Source organism: Plasmodium malariae, assembly GCF_900090045.1.
Source record: "Plasmodium malariae genome assembly, contig: PmUG01_00_39, whole genome shotgun sequence".
Taxonomy (NCBI): domain Eukaryota; phylum Apicomplexa; class Aconoidasida; order Haemosporida; family Plasmodiidae; genus Plasmodium; species Plasmodium malariae.
Genome location: NW_021638312.1, coordinates 271,572 through 292,495, shown reverse-complemented (window position 1 = coordinate 292,495; position 20,924 = coordinate 271,572). Strand labels below are relative to the sequence as shown.

At 18.8% G+C, this 20,924-nt stretch overlaps 3 protein-coding genes across 3 annotated transcripts; all 3 read right to left on the bottom strand.

The window, feature by feature from the left end:
• Positions 1 to 369: 369 nt before the first annotated feature.
• PmUG01_00068400 (fam-l protein) lies at positions 370 to 1,353 on the bottom strand (the record flags this gene model as incomplete). The annotated part of the gene is made up of 2 exons (XM_029005511.1): positions 370 to 1,140; positions 1,267 to 1,353. 2 exons carry the CDS (start codon positions 1,351 to 1,353, stop codon positions 370 to 372), a joined length of 858 nt encoding a protein of 285 aa, XP_028859164.1.
• Positions 1,354 to 11,694: 10,341 nt separating this feature from the next.
• PmUG01_00068300 (fam-l protein) lies at positions 11,695 to 12,738 on the bottom strand (the record flags this gene model as incomplete). Its single annotated transcript, XM_029005500.1, has 2 exons — positions 11,695 to 12,522; positions 12,652 to 12,738. The coding sequence occupies 2 exons, from the start codon at positions 12,736 to 12,738 to the stop codon at positions 11,695 to 11,697; spliced, it is 915 nt and encodes a 304-aa protein (XP_028859163.1).
• A 5,787-nt stretch (positions 12,739 to 18,525) lies between these two features.
• On the bottom strand, positions 18,526 to 19,437 carry PmUG01_00068200 (fam-m protein; the record flags this gene model as incomplete). The annotated part of the gene is made up of 2 exons (XM_029005489.1): positions 18,526 to 19,206; positions 19,339 to 19,437. 2 exons carry the CDS (start codon positions 19,435 to 19,437, stop codon positions 18,526 to 18,528), a joined length of 780 nt encoding a protein of 259 aa, XP_028859162.1.
• Between the last annotated feature and the right edge of the window lie 1,487 nt (positions 19,438 to 20,924).

Here is a 20,924-nt window from a genome sequence, read left to right as displayed (position 1 = left end):
ATATAAATTTACACAAGACATATAACATAATAAATAAATTGTCCTAATATTAATTAATTACAACAAAGAAGTAGATATCTTCCATAGCAATATATGGAAATACACAAGCGTATATATTAAGTCAAAAATAATCAATTAAGCTTAAGCAATAAATACAAATTGAAAAAATTAAAACATTAAAATTAACAAAAAAATAAGGGAAATTCTTTTTACTAATGTGTATTAATGAGACCTTTTACATGTACAACCTTTTATAAGATATGTTCAATTATGAACATACATATCACATGTGCCATTCAAGATAATGCACATATTAGCTCACATTGAAGTTTTCATCGCAGAAAGAAAAATATTTTTTTATAATTCATTTTATCTTTTCGTAAACTTCATTTTTTCATATTTTTTAACTTTCTTATGATAATAAATAATCCCTAAAATAAGTATGATACCTAATATAATAAAAGGTACAAAATATATAAAAAATCCACAAAAACCCTCTGAAACAATATTTATATATAAAGTGCGGGCATTAGGTTTACTTGTTTCCTTAAGCGCATTTTGACCTACAAATAACCATCTAAAAGGGGAATTCCACAACTTTAAAGTTAATTCTTTCATCCATCCGCCTCCTGAGTACGTTTTTATTAATCTAAACAAACGCACAAACATCCCATATCCCCAAAAAAAATCTAACACAAATGATATTGATAAGACCAAAAATAGTAATATAGGTAAAGCAAATCGCAATCCGAATTTTTTATATATTATTTTTTTATAAGTATTATCACTTATTGTTCTGTTGTTTTTAAGAAAATCTACATAATCTAGTTCTTTGAATATTTTTTTTTCCATATGAGAATATTGTTTAGTTTCAAATATCCAAGATTTATTTTTCATATATTTTTTATGGCCTTTTACATTTATTGGGAAACTTCGATTTGACTGTTTCTTTTCTCCTGAGACCAATTTTTCACTATTAGATATATTTTTTTTATCGTTTAATCTATTTGGTATTTCTTCCTCTAAACATACAATAAATGAATCATTATCCTGCTTATATTTCGCCAGTAAACGATAGTTTCTTGCATATATTTTTCTATGATGATTGTAGCACTCAACCAAATATTTGTTTTGCTTACTCTGAAAAAGCAAAAAAAAATTTATTATTTAATCAAAAGAATAAATTCACACTAAGATAAAATCTTGAAAAAAATAAAACTCCAAAATATAAATAATATATACATATTTAAATAAAACTATCATAACCATATAAGTGTAAAAATGACATATCCAACTTATAAACACAAAAGCATAAATTTTAATAAATAACAGTGTCTTAATTTTTCGTTCCATAATGTAAATCGTTAATGCGGTAATATACAGATCAAGGATATAATTAAAAATAATATAATATTCCTTTAATTAAAAAAACGCTATTATCATTTATTTAATTAGTTTTTCATTATTTCTTCTTAAAATTATATTAAAAATATGTAACTACAATTTCTTTTTCTACAGAGATAGAAAAAATAATTTCAAATATAAACTCTAAAGATTATATCATAATAATATTTATAAAAAAATAGATTTAATTAAAAAATATAAACTGAGTTCATTAATAAATATTCAACATACAAAATTTATTTAATATAGTAAATAATTATTGTATTAATTCTTTTCAAAATAAAATAAAAAAGCAAATATATGATTTCATAATATTTTGAATATGGTGTATATATAGAATATAGATAGTAGAGAATATAGATAATACATTGTACTTACTCCTAGTAGAAGTATTACCGATTTCAGTGATGTTTTCTTATTAATAATTCTAAATTTTTTAAAATTATATTCTAGAAAATATAATTATTTGTAAAAAAATTTTAATTATTATAACAATAAAATAAAAATAATTATAAAGAAAACTACAATTTTATAACTTTCCATTTTATTTGTAAATTTTAAACTGGTAACTAGATAAACATATAAGTAATATTTTTGTCTTTAATACAAGTAAGAAATCAAATTTACAACGAATCCACTAATATGCCGTAAAAGTATAAATTTCGAGGATATATAAAGACTGATTTTTCATAGAGTCCAAATTATTTTTGGTGGATATGGCTCTTAATTGGATAAAAATTAAATTATTATTTGTTAAATGAAACGTTCCTACTTTTATGTACGTATTTGTTCTTTTTAAGTTAATATGTTTATTTAGAAAAATTATAATAAAAATATAATAAACCTATAATGTATAAATATATCATCTGCATGAACACATAAATAATCGTATTAGAAGAAAGTAGTTTTTTAATTATTCGAATTGTAAAAATGAATATAATTTTTTGTTATCATTATATTTATAGTATATATTTAAGCAATTTTTATAAAAAAGAATTAATTCTAACAATTACATAAGATAAAATATAAATTTCGAAATGTTATTTAAGCTACTAATATAATTGTAAAGATTTAAGAATTCTAATATTGCTAATACTCTATTAATAATTCAATTTTTAAAGGAGAATATCATTATATTTTACTTATAATTTCATATTTGTACTATAAAAAATAAATCTAAAAATCTATCAAAGTATTCTTCAAATAATCTATTAAAAACTCATGTTTCATAATAATTTTTTTAAAAACTAAAATTGTTATGATTACTTTTAATTAAAAAATATAAGTAACAGTAAAAAAACAAACGATTTTGTTTTTATTAAATGAAAAACAACGTAAATATTAGAAGTAATATATAATTAGCTTTTAAAAGAAATCATTTATATGATCACATGTAGTCATTAAAAAAATAATAATTGTTAAAAATATAAATTATCTCATTAGATTAGTAAAGTTACATTAATTGTGATTTTATATATTAAATTAAACAATCATTTTTTATAGTAAATATCTATGAGAAACATTTTCGAGTATAATATATAAGTAGAAAACACATATTTTTTAGTGAATATATAGCAATGCTAATATCACATTTATTTGAATCATGAAGAATATATTATATATATATGTAATATCAAAAAACTAAATTATTTTAAAATAAATTACAATACTAAATCAAATATAGAACATAGTAACTGTTAAAAATATTTAGTACATGATGTTTCCTTTAAAATATCAACATATCTTTGTATAATACATATTCTGTATAAGGAAAAATTTTTAATAGAGAACAATATTTTTTAAGCATAGCTTCATTAAGTATATTGCAAATGTTTCTTAAATAAATGAAAAAATTGTATATGATTACAAAATATTAATTATAACTGGATTTTGATATAATTTTCTTCTATTTCTTTGGCTTATTTTGAGATTTTTATAACTATATAAATAAAAAATAAAATACATAATTAAATAACTTACCATAATGAAGTTGCATCTCCCACTTCAGAATTTAATAACAGTCTTAGTATTCATTACATATATTATAGTAAATTTCCTAATGTAATAAGAAGTAAAAAAAGTAACGTAAATATTCTTAAAGGAAGTGCTCCTAAGGACTAATTGCTGAAGTAGCACTCGTAAATATGTAATACGTTAGAATTTTTTTTAGAAAGTATCAGTACATTAATTTTACGCATCCATATAATTGAGATTCATATAGAACAGTTTTTTTAAAAAAAACAAAATATATTTATCACATAAAATGTTTTATATATCACATATATCAATTTCCTAATCAATTTTTTGATTACAGTTTTTGAATTATATTTATCTTTAGGCTTAAAATTTTCATCGTATATTCAATATTGTAATCCTCACTGTCTTAAGTATCATGTCCATTTTCAAATAATATATCATTAATCCTATATTATATGTTTCCTTATTTTTTATGACAACAGTATAACGAATATTGCGTCTAATATCCCATGCGCACTATGTTAACTAACTATAGATTCATTAAAGGTCCATTACAATGAAAAAAAAATGTTTTTATTATTTAAATATATATTAAGTATACTTACTCATTAGAAATTTCCATATAAGTATATTCATATATTTATATGGCATGAAGTAGCAAGAAATATAAGGAAAATTTTCTACTATTTTATTTCAACGTATCAGTGAATTATGTGCATATCTATATAAAAGAACAAATATAAATACTTTAACTAAAATAAAAGAATTAATTTTTTCATTTGTACTAGAATTAATGAATTTTATAATTTATATAAATGTAACTAAAAAAGTTATTGTTTATACACAAGGTAGTAACATAAGTGTATTATATTTTGCAGTGCTATTTTATTCTTCAAAAAAGTATTAATTAGTATAAATAAAATAAAAATATAAATTATAAAAAATAAAAGATACTTTTAATAGTAATTTTGTAAATAATTTTAATAAAGTTATTTATCAAAAACGCAAAATCGAATTTATTTTAATACAAATTATTTTAATAAACCCTCAATATATACATATATATAGTAGTATATAACAGAACAACTCTAAATTTTAGATATTAATGCTTTTAAGAAAAATAATAAAACAAAATACATTTTTCTTTTTTATAAAAATTTTATTTGATAATCAGAATAAAAACAATATATATGTGATGAGAACAGGTACATAAACATATATTACTAATATAGTTATTGATTTTTTTGTCAGTTTCCTAATAATAAGCTTAGTTATTTGTACATGCTAAACTTTTAAATACTATTTTATAATAGAAAAACTTAAATAATTGTATAGCATATTATATTGTTCACATGAAAATAAAAAAAAACTTAAAAATTCAATTTTTTTTATAACACAAAACATAATGTTACATATGCCGCATACGTACGACATGCATAACTTCTATTTAAGAATAATTTGAAAATTATATTCAAGGAATTATTTTATGTACAAAATATATATATTTTAAAATGTACTATCGAATTTAACTCACTTATATATTTCCATTACATTTTTAAGTATGCAATACTTCATATAAGTTAATAGAATTCATTATGTGTAATATGAATAAAAAAAAAAATTTTAATTTAATAATTGAGTAATTTATATCTTATATTTTTTTTTCATTTTTTCGTTTAAAATAAAAATTTGTAAATTTTATAGGAATAATAACATTAAAAAAAGAAAAAAAATCTAAAAGTAAATATAGTAGAAAATACATTTTTAGTAATTATGCAATTAAAAAAAAAATTACAACAGAAAAAAAAATGATATCGCTAAGAAATACGAAAAGATTATATATAATGTAATATCGAATAAAATTTAGAAACAAATTTAATATATTATTTTTCTTTTCAATATATTTATGGATAAGATAACTATGTATATATTTTTTTTTCCATTTATAAATAAATAATACCAAAATCATCTAACAAATTACAATATTTACGTAACTAAAATAAAATAAGTATTTTATGAATATACGAATAAAGGAAGAAATATGTATATTACATATTTTCATATAAATATAGTGAATATAGTTAATTATAAAAATATAATATATTAAATATATTAAGTTAACTGTATAACAGTAAAATGATACTAATCCAGGTAAGAAAATTACTTATGTAAAAAATAATTAAATAAAAAAAATATAAAATAATTAAATTTTTAATATTCTACATAATTCATATTACTCTACAGAATGTCGCAAATATAAGATAATTATTTTTTTTATATCATTTTTTCATGTATATATATACTTATATAGACGTATATATATAATCATATTTAAATATATTCTAGGTTTGGGATCTTTTGAAGGATTCTTTCATTTGGATGTTCTTAATTCTGCCAAAAATTATAAATTCTTTCTTATAATAAAAAACAAAAGAGTTCAACTTAATTAATAATACTATCTATTATCAAAAATATATAATGAAAAAAATTACATAAACTTATAAAATTCATTTTTATAATTATTTTCTAAATGTTAATGTAACTAATACAGTTTGTAATTTTTAGAGAATTCAATTTTTCTTATATTATTTTATGTATGTCGTATTTATTAAATACATTAACACAAATCTAAATTAATTAATAATGCATATTAAGCAAAATTAAAAAGCATTCTATAGGTAATTTTCATTTTTTTTGAAACATTTTAGTTCTTAATAAATTCATATGACATCCAAGATAAGAATTATTAAATATGTATATACTAATGCATATATATTCACATTAAACCCCTAATATTTTTTAAATTATTTTAGATATAATGTCAATTTCAGTAATCATTTCACATAAATATAACTTTTTCTATAATTGATTAGGTTCCTTTTAATTTAACATATCCTTAATGTTATAATAATAAGATCCATGACGTTTTTTATTTTAATATATTTTTTAAAAATTAATTAGTGCACGCTACGCATATGTTCAGTGAAATTATTATTTTCATAGTGTTTCATTAAGTAAAATTTTTATGGTCATCCTTATTAAACAACTACTAAATCCTTTTACAATACTATTACTACAATTATATCTATTGAAGTATATCCACACAAACGTATTCATGTTAAATTTATAGCTAAATTTTGTATCATTATAAAATTTAATTTCATGTCTTTCATTTTACTCTACAGCCTTGCTGATATTTGTTTTTTCTTAACATTTTTAACACTATTATATTGCATATAAGTTTACATAGTTATATCTCATCTAATTATTTAAAAAAAAAAAAAAAGTATTGAAGTATAATGTTTTTGTTTTTCTATGTTCCAAATGAATTAATTTATCGCAAGCAAACTTGCAAATGTAATTTGCTTGTGCATATTATTTATTGTTACACGTGTATATTTACTTAGATACTATCTTAACTATCGTGGAAATTATGAACATATGCATTAGCATATAAGAACAGTTCATCTGTATGTACGCTCATTTACTTATATAAAATATTTTCTTTTATTTTGTCACGAATTAATAACTTTTTTTTTTTCGCTTATATTTTTACTCCTTATGTTTTTGTATTTTTTATATTCTTTTGCTTTTCTTTCTGCATATATATGATGAATGTATTAGTTAAACTCCAAATAATGATCATTAATAGAGGTAATCATAAGTACATTATCAATTTTTACGTAATATAAAATGGACTTCTGTTAAACAAATTTCTTATCTAACTAATTTATTTGAACAGCTCACTATTCAGATTACTTATATATTTATTTTTATCCCATATCTTTATTAACATTCATAAAAGTAGTAACTGTTTCAACGAACTTCATGCATTATTGTTATTCTCCTTTGTCATTTTTCTGACTTTTATTATACGTTCCATTCTTTTTTATGCACATGAACTTATTCTAAATTGTTCAAATCTATAGCGGATGAACATAAGTTTGTAATGCCAGTAATACCATGTAAATAAATTTTCAATACGCAAAAATTTGTATACATATATATATATTCACATGTTTCCTCCTTTGCGACTTTCCAATATAAATGATCTAACGAATATAAAGAAATATGTTATAGCAAAACATATATATATGCGTGTGTGTAGTATGCATAGATAAGTATCTAAACATTAATAATGCTATCCTATTAACATCAATAGGTATGAACTCAACTTTGCCCTCAAATTTTTTCATTTATTGACATAAAATTGTGCTCCTATGATAAATTTCTTATTCTATTTATTTTGATTTAAATGGATTAGATGAGCATTAGTGTCTTTATAAAAGTATTCTTCATATGCGTTCTTTCATTCGTGTCACATATAATGTGTACAATAATATAAAAATAATTTACATATATTGAACCTCAGTCACAATATGAAATTTATGTAATGGTTTCATAAGGTGAAATAGATAAATCAAGCTGTAAAAAATGTATCTTATTTGTTTCATTAATAATTATTATTTTTATGTATCCTGTGTTTATGCAGGAAAACATGCTTGTACAAATTCTGCTAAAAATATATGTAAATAACTCAATGTAATTTATCAAGTTAAAAAATAAATATTCGTTTTTTGGAATATATGAAGATATATGTACTGAAATATGTAAATGGATACATTACATTATGTAAGTATACACATGTACACGTACACACGAGTCTATACGCATTTACATACATACATTTCATATGAACATGTACATATACACATATGTATGCACACATGTATGTACACAGTATATTATCATTGTTCATACATATAAATTCTTTGAAAACAATTGTGTTCAACTATTATATCTCTAATTTCAAAGAAATTATATAATTAGAGGCTTATTTTTTCGATTTTTCATACATGTAGAGGAAAGAAAAAATAAATTAAAAAAATGTTGTAAACAGATACATAACTATATATTTAAATCACTTTTCATTAAAACATTTATATGAATATTCATCTTCCTTTATAGAAAAACATTTTTGTAATTACAATCTGAATATAAAAAAAGGTGAAAAAAAAATTTATGTTAAAATTTCTAATTGTACATAAGCATTTGCATCAATATTAATCACATATTATGTTAATTTACGTCTTTTTATTTTTCTGGAATCACATTTTCATAGCCTTATAAGATAATGTTTATCTTCTCCATTCTCTCCTTTTTCAGCATATCATTCTTTCTACAAGAATAGGTCGTCTTCAAAAAGATACAAGTAACCTAACAAAAGAAATAGCATCGTTTGTGAACATAATAGTGAGAATTTTTACGTATACTTATTCTTAATGCACACAGTTCTCTTATTTCATATTTATTAATGTTTCTTCATATATACTACTTTAAAACTCATGTACACAATGATGATAGATAGTCTAAGTAAAGAATATAAAATAATTTTTGCACTTTTAATTAAGCATATCACAACAATAATTATATCGTTTTAGTGTTGTGTGCTTAAGTCAGTACCTTGTTCACAACTGTCAAATTCAAATTTTGCCTTTTGTTATTTCTAAAAACATGTACACTAATACCTTTAAAATTTAATAAGTTCCTTTTTTTTCATTTTAATTTTACAAAAACTAATTATAAAAAAGTAAAGAAGAAAAATGAGGTAAAATGAAGAATTAGAAAAGTTAGATAAATAGGAGATGTACATAGGAGAACTAAAAAACTTTTAGAAAATATATGTACACATGTAATGCATGATTTTTACACATATATACATGCAAATAATTAAAAAAAATTAAAAATGATATTACACAAAAATTAAAAATATTCAAAAAATTCAAAAAAAAAATTTTTTTTTTATTTTTTGGGTGAATAATTTAACTTTTTTACGGTTTTAATGTTAAGCCTGCTCAAAATATTTAATTAACTTTTTCTTTGGTAGCTACTAGTAAAGAATAATTGTGTTGACATGTATTTATCTTCATGTATACTATAAAAACACAAATAAATGTAAAGCTAATACTATTAAGTGATAAGAATAAATATGTGAAAGCGACTTTTTTTAATTGTACAAAAATTTTATTATCATAATTTCTTTTTTGTTTATGTAGTTTTTCTTATAAAAATTGTTTATATACCTTTTACACAATAATATATTTGTAATGTTTTTCTTTGTGTTTAACTATAGTAGTGTTCTTAATACCAATGGATCGAATATTGCAGCTATATATAATATATTAATTTGCATTATTATTATTATTAAATATTCACATACAACTGAAAAGTATAGGATAAGGTAATTTTAATATAAGTTTATTTCAAAAATATGATATAAATAATTGCCTATAAATTCTAAAATAAATAAAAAATGAAATATGATTACTTTTTGAATATTTAAAGTGTACAGCGATATATACTAATTAATATAAAGATAATAATATGATGTGTCTATTAATAGTCATAGAATTATAACTAAAAATTTATTTATTTTAGTATTTTTATATATGTAGATATTAAATAATATCACCTAATTAAATTTATTATTTTTCTATTTTTATATCTAATTTCGTTTCTATTTCCTAGTAATCTAATTAAATAAAAATACAATTTTATTCATCTTCTTCACTAAAAAAAAAAACATTATCATAATATAATTAACTTACATACATATGTATTTTATGTACATAGAAGAAAATATTTTAGTAAAATACAGAAATATTTGATATTAACATATAAACATATATATATATTCTATTAAAATTCTTATTGTCATTGTTTGCATTTTCTCCAATTTCTACGTATACCTTTACAAGTAATAATATATGTAGATGTTTTTTAACTAAAGAATACTTTTTATAGTTTATTCAATAATAATAATTAAGAAATTTATTAGTATTACATTATTATATACATTTAGACATATAAAAAATCAAATTTAATAAAAGAATATTATTTTCATATTTTTATATTGAGAAATTTATTTATTAAACTTATTTAATAACATCTTGTAAGAAAATAGAGTAACTTTTTCAGTATATATTATTACAAATTATCTGACATAAATATGATATATATTTACAAACTACCTATAAAAATATTTTCTTTTCAACTTCATTTTAATTAAAAAATTATAAATTTTAATTTGAAGAAATTATTAATAGTTAATGTAAAGTACATATATTTTTATGCATCGCTAAAATAATATTAGCTCATTAATATATTTACATATATAAAAAATACGTTATACATATAAAAGAATACGTGCACTGTATTATATAATAGCGGAAATTATTTATTTATTTTGTCTATATCTACAGTTAATTTTGCTTTTTACCGACATAATCAAATTTTTAAAAATTATAATATTATGAAAAGATATAAAAAAAAATTTATATATATAATTTATTAATATATGACTATATATAATTCATCAAATCAATTTTTTAGTTATATAAAAAATAAAAATATATATGGAGATTATCTATTAATTGTTAATAATATACATGTACATATGTGTAATACCTTTATTCAAATATTGAATAAACACCTCAAATTAGTACAATAATATAATAATTAATGTTTGTAACTGTTCATTCAGTTGTAGAAATATAAAAAAATATATATGTTTGTACACGACTGTAAATATTTAAAATTTAATAAAAATATATTTTAATCATATGTTCATAACTTCAAATCTATATCATAAGAAGTAAAATAAATATATACTAAAAAGCTATTTGTAACAATTATGTTATGTTAAATACTTTCCATGCGCTTATTTTACAGAATAAATATTAGCTCTCTCTGAGGTTATAGAAATATAAATATATAAAAGAAACGACATATATTTACTTTTTTTTATTATGTAAAAAACAAGATAAATTTATTGCTGATATAAAGGTTATGATAATTTTTCTTAATAATACGAAAAAATAATGGTTTTAAATTAGAACAAGACAAAAAAGAAAAAACGACAATTTTTAGATAAAACAGAAATTAAGATGATTCCACAGAATTATATTGATTGCGCTGTTATATATTTACTTTAATCCCCATGTATAGTATATATATTTATTTTTAGTGATAAACTATTTGAATACATATATATAGATACGAACTCAAAAAATTAGTTAATCTCAAGTAATGTTTTAAGGTGAAAATTGAAAAATATTAGAAATTTATATTTAAAAAAAAAATAAGACCATTTGTTAGACAGCTGTATATAAAAAAGGCGACTTATTTGTATATACATTTATAAAATACAAGTAATTATGGAGGAGATTAATAAAATTTAACTAAAGGTATTACAGAAATTAATTCATATTAAAGACTTCTTTATGGAATGAAATATATTTCTTATTATTATTTTTATCTTTTCCTTAATTTAATTTTTTGATATTTTTTAACTTTTTTATGGTAATAAATAATCCATGATATAAATGTGACACCTAATATAATGAACGGTACGAAATAGAATATATATCCAAATAACTGTCCTAATATACATTTTTCACTGAGCTTAACACCTTCTCCTGTTGCTTCTTTGCACAAATTACATAGAGTAGAAGATGTATCCTTTGTTGTACCATAGTGCAGCCATAACCCTGATGTATTATTTTTCAACCATTTTAAAACTTCTGATAGCCAACTATTACCAACTTCGAAGTTTTTTATATAATCCGATAACCCAAATAAACCACTATCCCATGAAACTTTAGTAGTAGAAAAACCCAGTGAAAAATTTATTATGAATACTATAAATAAAATTAAGAACAATAATACAGGAAGAGCTAATCGCAAACCATATTTTTTTATGATTATATTTTTGTAAGTCTTATCACTAATTGATCTGTTGTTTTTAAGAAAATTCTCGTAATCTAGTTCTTTAAATATTTTTTTTTCCAAATGGGAATATTTTTTTGTTTCAAATATACGAGATTTATTTTTAATAGCTTTTTTATCGGCAACTGTACTACTTGAAGAACATGTATTTAATAATTCCTTTTTTCCTGTCCTTATATTTTCGTTATGTGATATATCTTTTCTTTTAGGAACTTTATTATTTGGTACATTTTCTTTTAACCCTGTAATTAATGAATCATTATCATGTTTATGTTTTGCTAATAATCGATAATTTCTTGTATTTATTTTTTTATGAAATTTGCATTTTTCCTTCAGAGGTTTGTTAGAAGTTATCTAAAAACACATATTAAATATTTATTATTTAAACATAAAAAAAATATCAAACTAAAAAATTACATAAATAAAAAAAAAAAACACAAAAAATATAAATAATAAAAATATCCTTAAATAATAGTATTATACCATATCACTGTTATGATGACATATCCAAGTTAAAAGAACAAAGGCACAAATTTTAAAAAATATGATTGACTTAAGGTTTTGTTCCATGATATACATTTTTAGAATTGTAATATATACCGTGATGACTAAATTTACAGTAATATAGTATACTTCTAATTATAAATTATGCTACATTTATTTCTCTAATATTTTATTTATATATTTTCATAAAAATCTAATAAAATACATATAACTACAATATATTTTAAAACGAACATAAAAAATTAAAACTTAAAATATATATTAAAAAATTATTATCTTAATTATATATTCAAATAATTAATTTTAATAAAAATAAACAAATTTGAATTTATTCAAGAATATTTAAATATATAATTTAATTATATAATATAAGAGATTAATTAAGTTGTTGTTTTACTAATCCTTAAAAGAATGAATTAAATAAAATATAAGTTATCTAAATATTTCTAAATATTAAATTCATCTAGTATATGGAATATACAAAATATAATATGTATAGATTATAGATAATACAGTATCCAATGTATCAAGAAGATAATATATAATTAGGAATTTATTTTTCATTTAATAATTCTAAATTTATTGACATTATATTATGGAAATACCGTTTATTAATTAGTAATACAATTTGTTATAATAATATCATAATAATGATAAGAAAACGAAGAAATATTTTATATAACTTTTTACGATATATTAGATATAACACTTTCAATGGTTAAAGGACTACATTTCAATTAAAATAAAGAACTAATTACTTCAACCAAATCTACGAAAAAATTCATATTTTTATGTAAAAAACATAATAATGTTTTATACAATAATTTTTGAAAATTATGATTTTTAGTTAATTTTATTTCACATTATAATTTATAAATGAAATGTCTTCAAACACTTGTGCTTAATTATTTCTTTACATTTTTTTAATTAGATATACATATGTAGAAAATGAATTCATAACATAAAATAAGAAAGAAAAAAAAAAAAAAGTGTTTTTTCATTAAATGAATTTCTATCATAACAATCTTGGCTCACTAACTAATTTTTGTTAAGTGTTCCAATAATAAAAATTTATATATTTTTACTTATCTATTTATTATATCGTAGATATTTATGTAATTTATAAAAAAGCAAATGAACTAGAAGTTACAAAAGTAATATAATATTATATTAAAAGTTTATATCTATTAAACTATTCTTATAACACTGTAATTCTATGTATTTATAATATGTAATGTACATACATTTAACAAATCAGAATAATACAAATGAACCTTAACAACTTCATATGAAATTCTCGACATCTAGCACCTAATTTATTAGTATATATTTTATTTTTTATAATACGTTAACCAAATTTTTAAATATATTATTCATTTTATTTAATAATGTATTAAGATAAATATGTGGTTTAGCACATCAAAAAATTCAGTTGATAAACAGGAAAAGAACAAATAATAAATAACTCCAAATAAAAAGCAATTATTTTTAAAAATGATATATTAAATCTATTAAAAAATAAACTAAAACTAAAAGATGAAGGTTAATAAAAAATAATACAAATAATTTTTAACGATACATATAATTTGACTCACATATTTGATATATACATACAAGAAATTTTAAATAAAAAAATAATTCGCTAAACATATATGTGCACGTAGCTTATTAAGCCTTTTTATTATGAATTATATATTATGACTTCCTTTAATTTCATGAATGCACATATTTCATTTAATGAATTAATATTCATTATGTTTCTTTACTCAAATATAGAAGATTGTTGTCACAACTTTTACTTCATTTACATTATAAAAATTTAAATATAAATAAATAAAAGACAAATAATATTAAAGAAAATGTAAAAACAGTTATAAATAAGTATTTTTTAACTGCATATAAAATTTTGTTTATTACATTTTTATTTATAACTATACAGTTATAATTTACGGAGCAGTTTTTCTATCTTATGTTACAGAGTTTTTTTTTTTTTTTCTCTATTCTACATATTAGAATATTTTTCCATTAATTTTACTTTGATTTACAGTTAATTCCACTTAGTATGTTCATGATTAAATATTAATATTATTAAAAATAAATATATAATTAAAATATATTTAATGATTTATCTTAAATAGAAAATATTCTGAAAATATTTCAAAAATCAATCAAGTAAAAAAAGAAAAAACATCTTCATGGAAGTATTTTATAATTTTTAATACATAAACTTTTTTGGATTCATATTGACAAACATATATGTAATTGTATAATGTATTATTAACGTACATAGAAATGGAACAAATGATTCTCATGTTTTATTTTTCTTACACTTTAAAATATTTTTATATAATATTACAACTACTTTTTTTATTTATATTCCTCTTTTTCTCTACTTCATTGAAATTGAATCAAATAGAAATAATATTTGATTCCATAAAAAAAATATTTACACTACAATAAATTAAATATATATATATATTTTTTTTTGACTTTTTTTTTATCCTTAAATTTTTTATATCTCTTGCTAAAGCATAATATTATATATTAAAGCATAATTCATTTATTACATCATAATAATTATAAAATTTATATTATGTAATTAAAAGTATAATTCTATAGGATGAATTATAAAAATAAATAATGAAAAGAATATAATTATTATTATTCTAACCCTTTACATTATAAAAACATAACACAATTGATTTAATAATATTATATTTTCACCATTCTTTTATGTGATGGAATTTATATAAAAATTTTCTCTAATTATATTTTTGTTATTTTACATATTTTACAAGAATATTATATTATGTTCTTTTTAAGTGTATTTTTTTATTTACTTCTTCTCAATAGTTATAATATCCTTATAAATAGTGTGATTTTTTCTTAACATAAGTTAATTTATTTGAGATTATAAAATTAAATCACTAAATATTATAAAATTATATATATTTAAAAGAAGAAACATATTATATTAAGCTTATTTTATTTAAAACAAATGTGGAAAAGATATAAGAATGTTTAATATTTTAAAATAAATATAAGAATTAATATTAAATTTCTTAAATGATAATATAATGGAACAAAAATTATCACTATTGAACAACTTAAAATATAGTTATATGTAACATCTACTGTCATAGTTAAAAAAAAAGATTAGCACTACATTTAATTTTAATAAATATGTTTATGTGTTCATTCTATTATCTTTGCTTTTGTATTATTATTTCATTTTAATATATTGTTATATTTTTTGGGATTCATCTTGTATACATTCTTGATTAACTTATTATTTATTTTAATAAGACATGAAATAGTAAAAAAATAGCACTTCGGACTATTTATCACTATTTATTTACATAAAAATTAATTTATTTTTGTTTATTCTTAATTTATATTTAATAATTCAGTTAATGAAAACTTTCAGAATATCTTTTAGTTAATTCAAGAAAATAAAAAATTGAGAACTTTATAATAACTGATAAATAATAATATGTAAACAATAATATATATATGTTACTTGAACATTTTAATTTATGCTTTTAATTATGTCTTTTTATTGTTTAAATATGATATCGTAATGCTTTTGGTAAAAGTTCTTCGTAATTTTTTTCATATTTATATCTATATAAAAAGAGTTTATTTAAATTTCTAATTAATTGTATGTATAATTGATAATCTAAAAACTTTTGTATAAGTTTTTATTTAGGAATCACTTGATATAAAATAATGAATCAACAATAACATTATGTAAAATGTAGTACTTCATAGTGTAATTATCCTACTACATAGTTTATACCGTTAATATTATTTTATAATATTTATCATTCAACTTTCTCTCATTACACATTCCAGAAGATATACGTAAATCGCTAAAAAATTATATATAATTTTCTTTTTATACAGTCATTAGAAATAACTTAATTGTATATGTACCGAAAGAGTAATCTATATATGATTTAAAACTAACATAAATATATAAATGAAAGTGTAATTCATATTAGTTTAACTTATTATATCTAAAATAAAAAATATTTGTTAATCCAAGAACTTGTCAATTTTCATATTTGTAGTTTAATATATGTAAATTTTTGTACCATGTAAGAAAACAAATATGTATGTCAGAATTTCAATAAAATACATTAAATAATTTGATTATATTTATGCTTAATCTTTTAGAAAGTATATAAGATATTATATGCCTTGTGTCACTATATTCTGACTAAACAGCAAAACAAAATTTATAAATACTGAGCTATAATTTGTTAATTTATTAAAAATTCAAAAAAATGTGATAGAAAAATTTAAAAGCATATAATATAAATGATTCATATATAAAATAAAAAAAAATAAACAATATTAATAATAACGCGAAATTACTTGCTAGAATATGACGTAAGAACTGTTTTAATCTATAGATTACAAAGACAAGCGTATTTCTTATGTGAAAAACTTCAAAAGTTATGCATAAAAAAGAATTCTGTTAATTAAGATAAAATGGAAAAAATAAACTTAATTATTAAGTAATTTTAAAATATGAATTTCAAATTGAATTCAAATAATTCTTAATATTTTCTCGTAATAAAAAAGATATATTATTTAATTATAATATTATGCAACCAGCACAATTGAGAAAGTAACTTTTTCAACATATTATTATTTGCTATAAATAAAAACTTTTTTTTTTCTTCAGGAAGAAATCATAAAATAAAACTTATTTATTGATAGAATATTTACTCACTAATTATAAAATTTTTTCTAGGATACATTAAATGACAATAATGAGTAATTTACAGTTTTTACCAGTTACTAATATAAAAATGATTTAAATTATATTAAAGATATTTTATACTATATATAAATAAATAATATTAAACAAGAAATATATATAAAAAAAATTTTAGAACTGATCTATCAATTTTTGATTAAATTTAATTCAATAATTTCTTCTTATAATAATACAAGAATATATGTAAATTACATAGCTTATTTATATAGTAATATTCAGTAAAATATATATATATGCTAAATGTTTACAGAAATGAATTAACTTTGTTACTAAACACAATAATAAAATGATAAATTGATTTAAATATTCATCTAATTTTGACGAATTAAAATTTTCAAGGTAGTACAGAGTTATAAATAAGACGTATTTTACAATTTATGGTTCTTTATTAAATATTCATAATTTCACATATATACGAAGCAAAAATAACTAAAAATAGTTCTTATGCTTGTTTTTACCATAAATATGTTTGCATCATATTTCTGATAAAATCTATTTTATATAATTTATATTAGGTTTTCTTTAGATAAAATGTACATATATAAATACAACAAAATATATTAAAACTATTGGTATAATACATAACAGGGTATATTTATTTTGTATTTAAATTAATAATATATTTACATAAAAACCTAAAAAAATAATAATTTTATACTATAAAAAGATATAAAGTAAAAAGAAAATACTCTTATACAAATATAAGTTATCACAGTTATAAATAATTTTACGAATAGTAACATTATATATTAATAATAAAGAAGGAATATAAATATTCATAGGATTATATTTTAATATACAAATATATGTATTCTCTCATAATACTTAATTAAGCTAAAGAAATAATTTAAAATATGATTTCGAAAACTTTAAAACTATTAAAATAAAAAAAGAAAAAAGGAATATATATTTTTATTGTTTCGTACAAAACAGACCAGATGTACTCACGGGCATTTACAATAATTTACAAATTATGCGTATGCTTATTAAGTTCATCATTAACAATATTATAGTTATTACTTCATATTAAAGAATTCTTTACAAAAATATAATATTAATTATTATTAGTTTTGCTCTGTCATCAACTTAATTTTATTATATTTTTCATTATTTCTTATGATTTTATAAATCGCTATTATAAGGATAATTGCTAATATAATGAAAACTACTGCAAATAATATTATATAGATTTGTCCTTCTTCTAAACTTGTTAGTTCTTTTACAAAATCTATAATAGCTTTTTCTATAGCATACCGTTTTGAATCTAAATCATCTACGGACAATTCAAATCCCCGTTTTATTGGTAATCCTATTCCCATAAGAAAAAAAATAAAAAATAAAGCAACTCCAAATCCGTATTTTTTCAATTTTATTTTTTTTAAAGTTATAGCACGAATTCTCCTTTTTTTTTCAAGAAAATTATCATAATCTTTTTTTTTAATCCATTTTTTTTCAAAATGGAAATGTTTTCCATCAAATATTCCATTATTATAATCAATATATTCCGTATAGTATTGTGCTTTATTTAATAAGCATCTATTAGATTGTTTTTTTTTTTCTTTATCACCTCTTTCATTATTATTTACACTTATTTTTTTGTATCCTGCATTATTAGATATATCATATATTATCTCTAAATTATTTGAATTATTAAGCCGTTTACTTTTTGCTAGTAATCGATAATTTTTTGTATTTGTTTTTCTATCAAGGTCGAAGTACCTATTAAATGATTTCTTAAACATACTCTAAAAAAAAAGGAAAATGTAAATATATGTCATTTAGTTGATATACACTATAATAAAAAACAAAAAGTATTAATAAATATAAATTACTAAAAATAAAAACAATACAAATATCCTTAAATATTATTATTATACTGCTTCAATGTTAAAATAACATATCCATTTTAAAAGGACAAACAGAGCAATTTTAATAAATAATATTAGTTTAATTTTTCGTTCCATAATAAGTGTCATTAATATTCTTATTTATATATTGAAGAACGAAATAAAAATATTATAATATATTAGCAGATATAAAGTATGTTTTAATTATTTGAAAAAATATTTTTTTGTTGCTACGTTAATAATTAATAAAATATATATAACTGTAGTGAACATTACATTTACAAAAATAATCGATCAAAAAATATACTACAAAAATTTTATGTTAAAGTTATTAAAAAGAAAAATAAATGTACATTTAAATCATATAATTTGAATACACTAAAAATAATTCAAAATATATTATTTAATTTTTTAACTTGATATATTGTTTAAATAATTTTTTTTAATCCTTTTTTCAATAAATTAAAAAGAAAAATACGTTTTCCTTTAATATTTAGAAATATTGATCTTATAGAGAATATATAGGAGCTATAGAATGTATATTATACACTTCTCTAGATATTGCAACAACAAATACTAATTTTAATGATGTTATTCATTTAATCGAATTTTTTAAACATAATATTTTAGAATAATATGTTATTATTAGTAAAAATATTAATAATATAATTAAAATAATAGTTACAATAAATTAATAAAACAAAATTTAATGTTACGTCAATTATAATACATGATTTATTTACTTCATAAACACATACATTATTTTATAGACTATATGGTGTACAAAAAAACAAAATTAATTACATACTACTTAATTTATGGTAAAATATACATCTAAAAGTAAAGTAATTACTCATTTTTTATTAACCTACAACAATTTTTGAAAATTATTATTTTTAATTAAGTTTAAACTAAATAATTTTTTGCAAATATAATATTCTTAAATTTTTAAAATAATTTATTTTTCTTTAAATAAACATATATATTTAAAAATAATTTAATAATAAAAAGAAATATATAATAAAAGAATAAATTTTTTTTTAAAGGTGTGTTAATCTTTTTTATTCACATTTATCCATATAATATCCCAAAATTTTGAGATCTAATTACATTTCTGCAGAAAATAAAAATGCTTAAGCTATTTTATATCCTAAGAAATAAATACATAAATATACGTACCCATAGTAATTAAACAACTATGAATATTAATATTTGGGTGATATTTGAATTTACATAATAACTCTTTTAAAAAAAATCAAAGTTCTATCATGCAAAAAGTTTATGCAAAAAATTCACAATAAATTAGATATATTAACCTTATACAGTTAATCTTTTTACTTAAAACATATCTTAATATTTTAATTAAAATATATTGCTTTTATAGAATAACTAAAAATATAATTATATATTTATTAATAAGAATAAATGTATAACTTTGATCTACTTTTATTTAACGAAAAATTAATAAAAAAAATGTATTAAAAAGAAACAATAAAATTCCTTTTCATTGATATAAAATCCTTATATTTTCGTTTTTATTTAATATCCGACGTTACCTGATGTAAATAAATGTATAGAAAAAAATGCAAAGCATCACACATATATAAGTAATTATC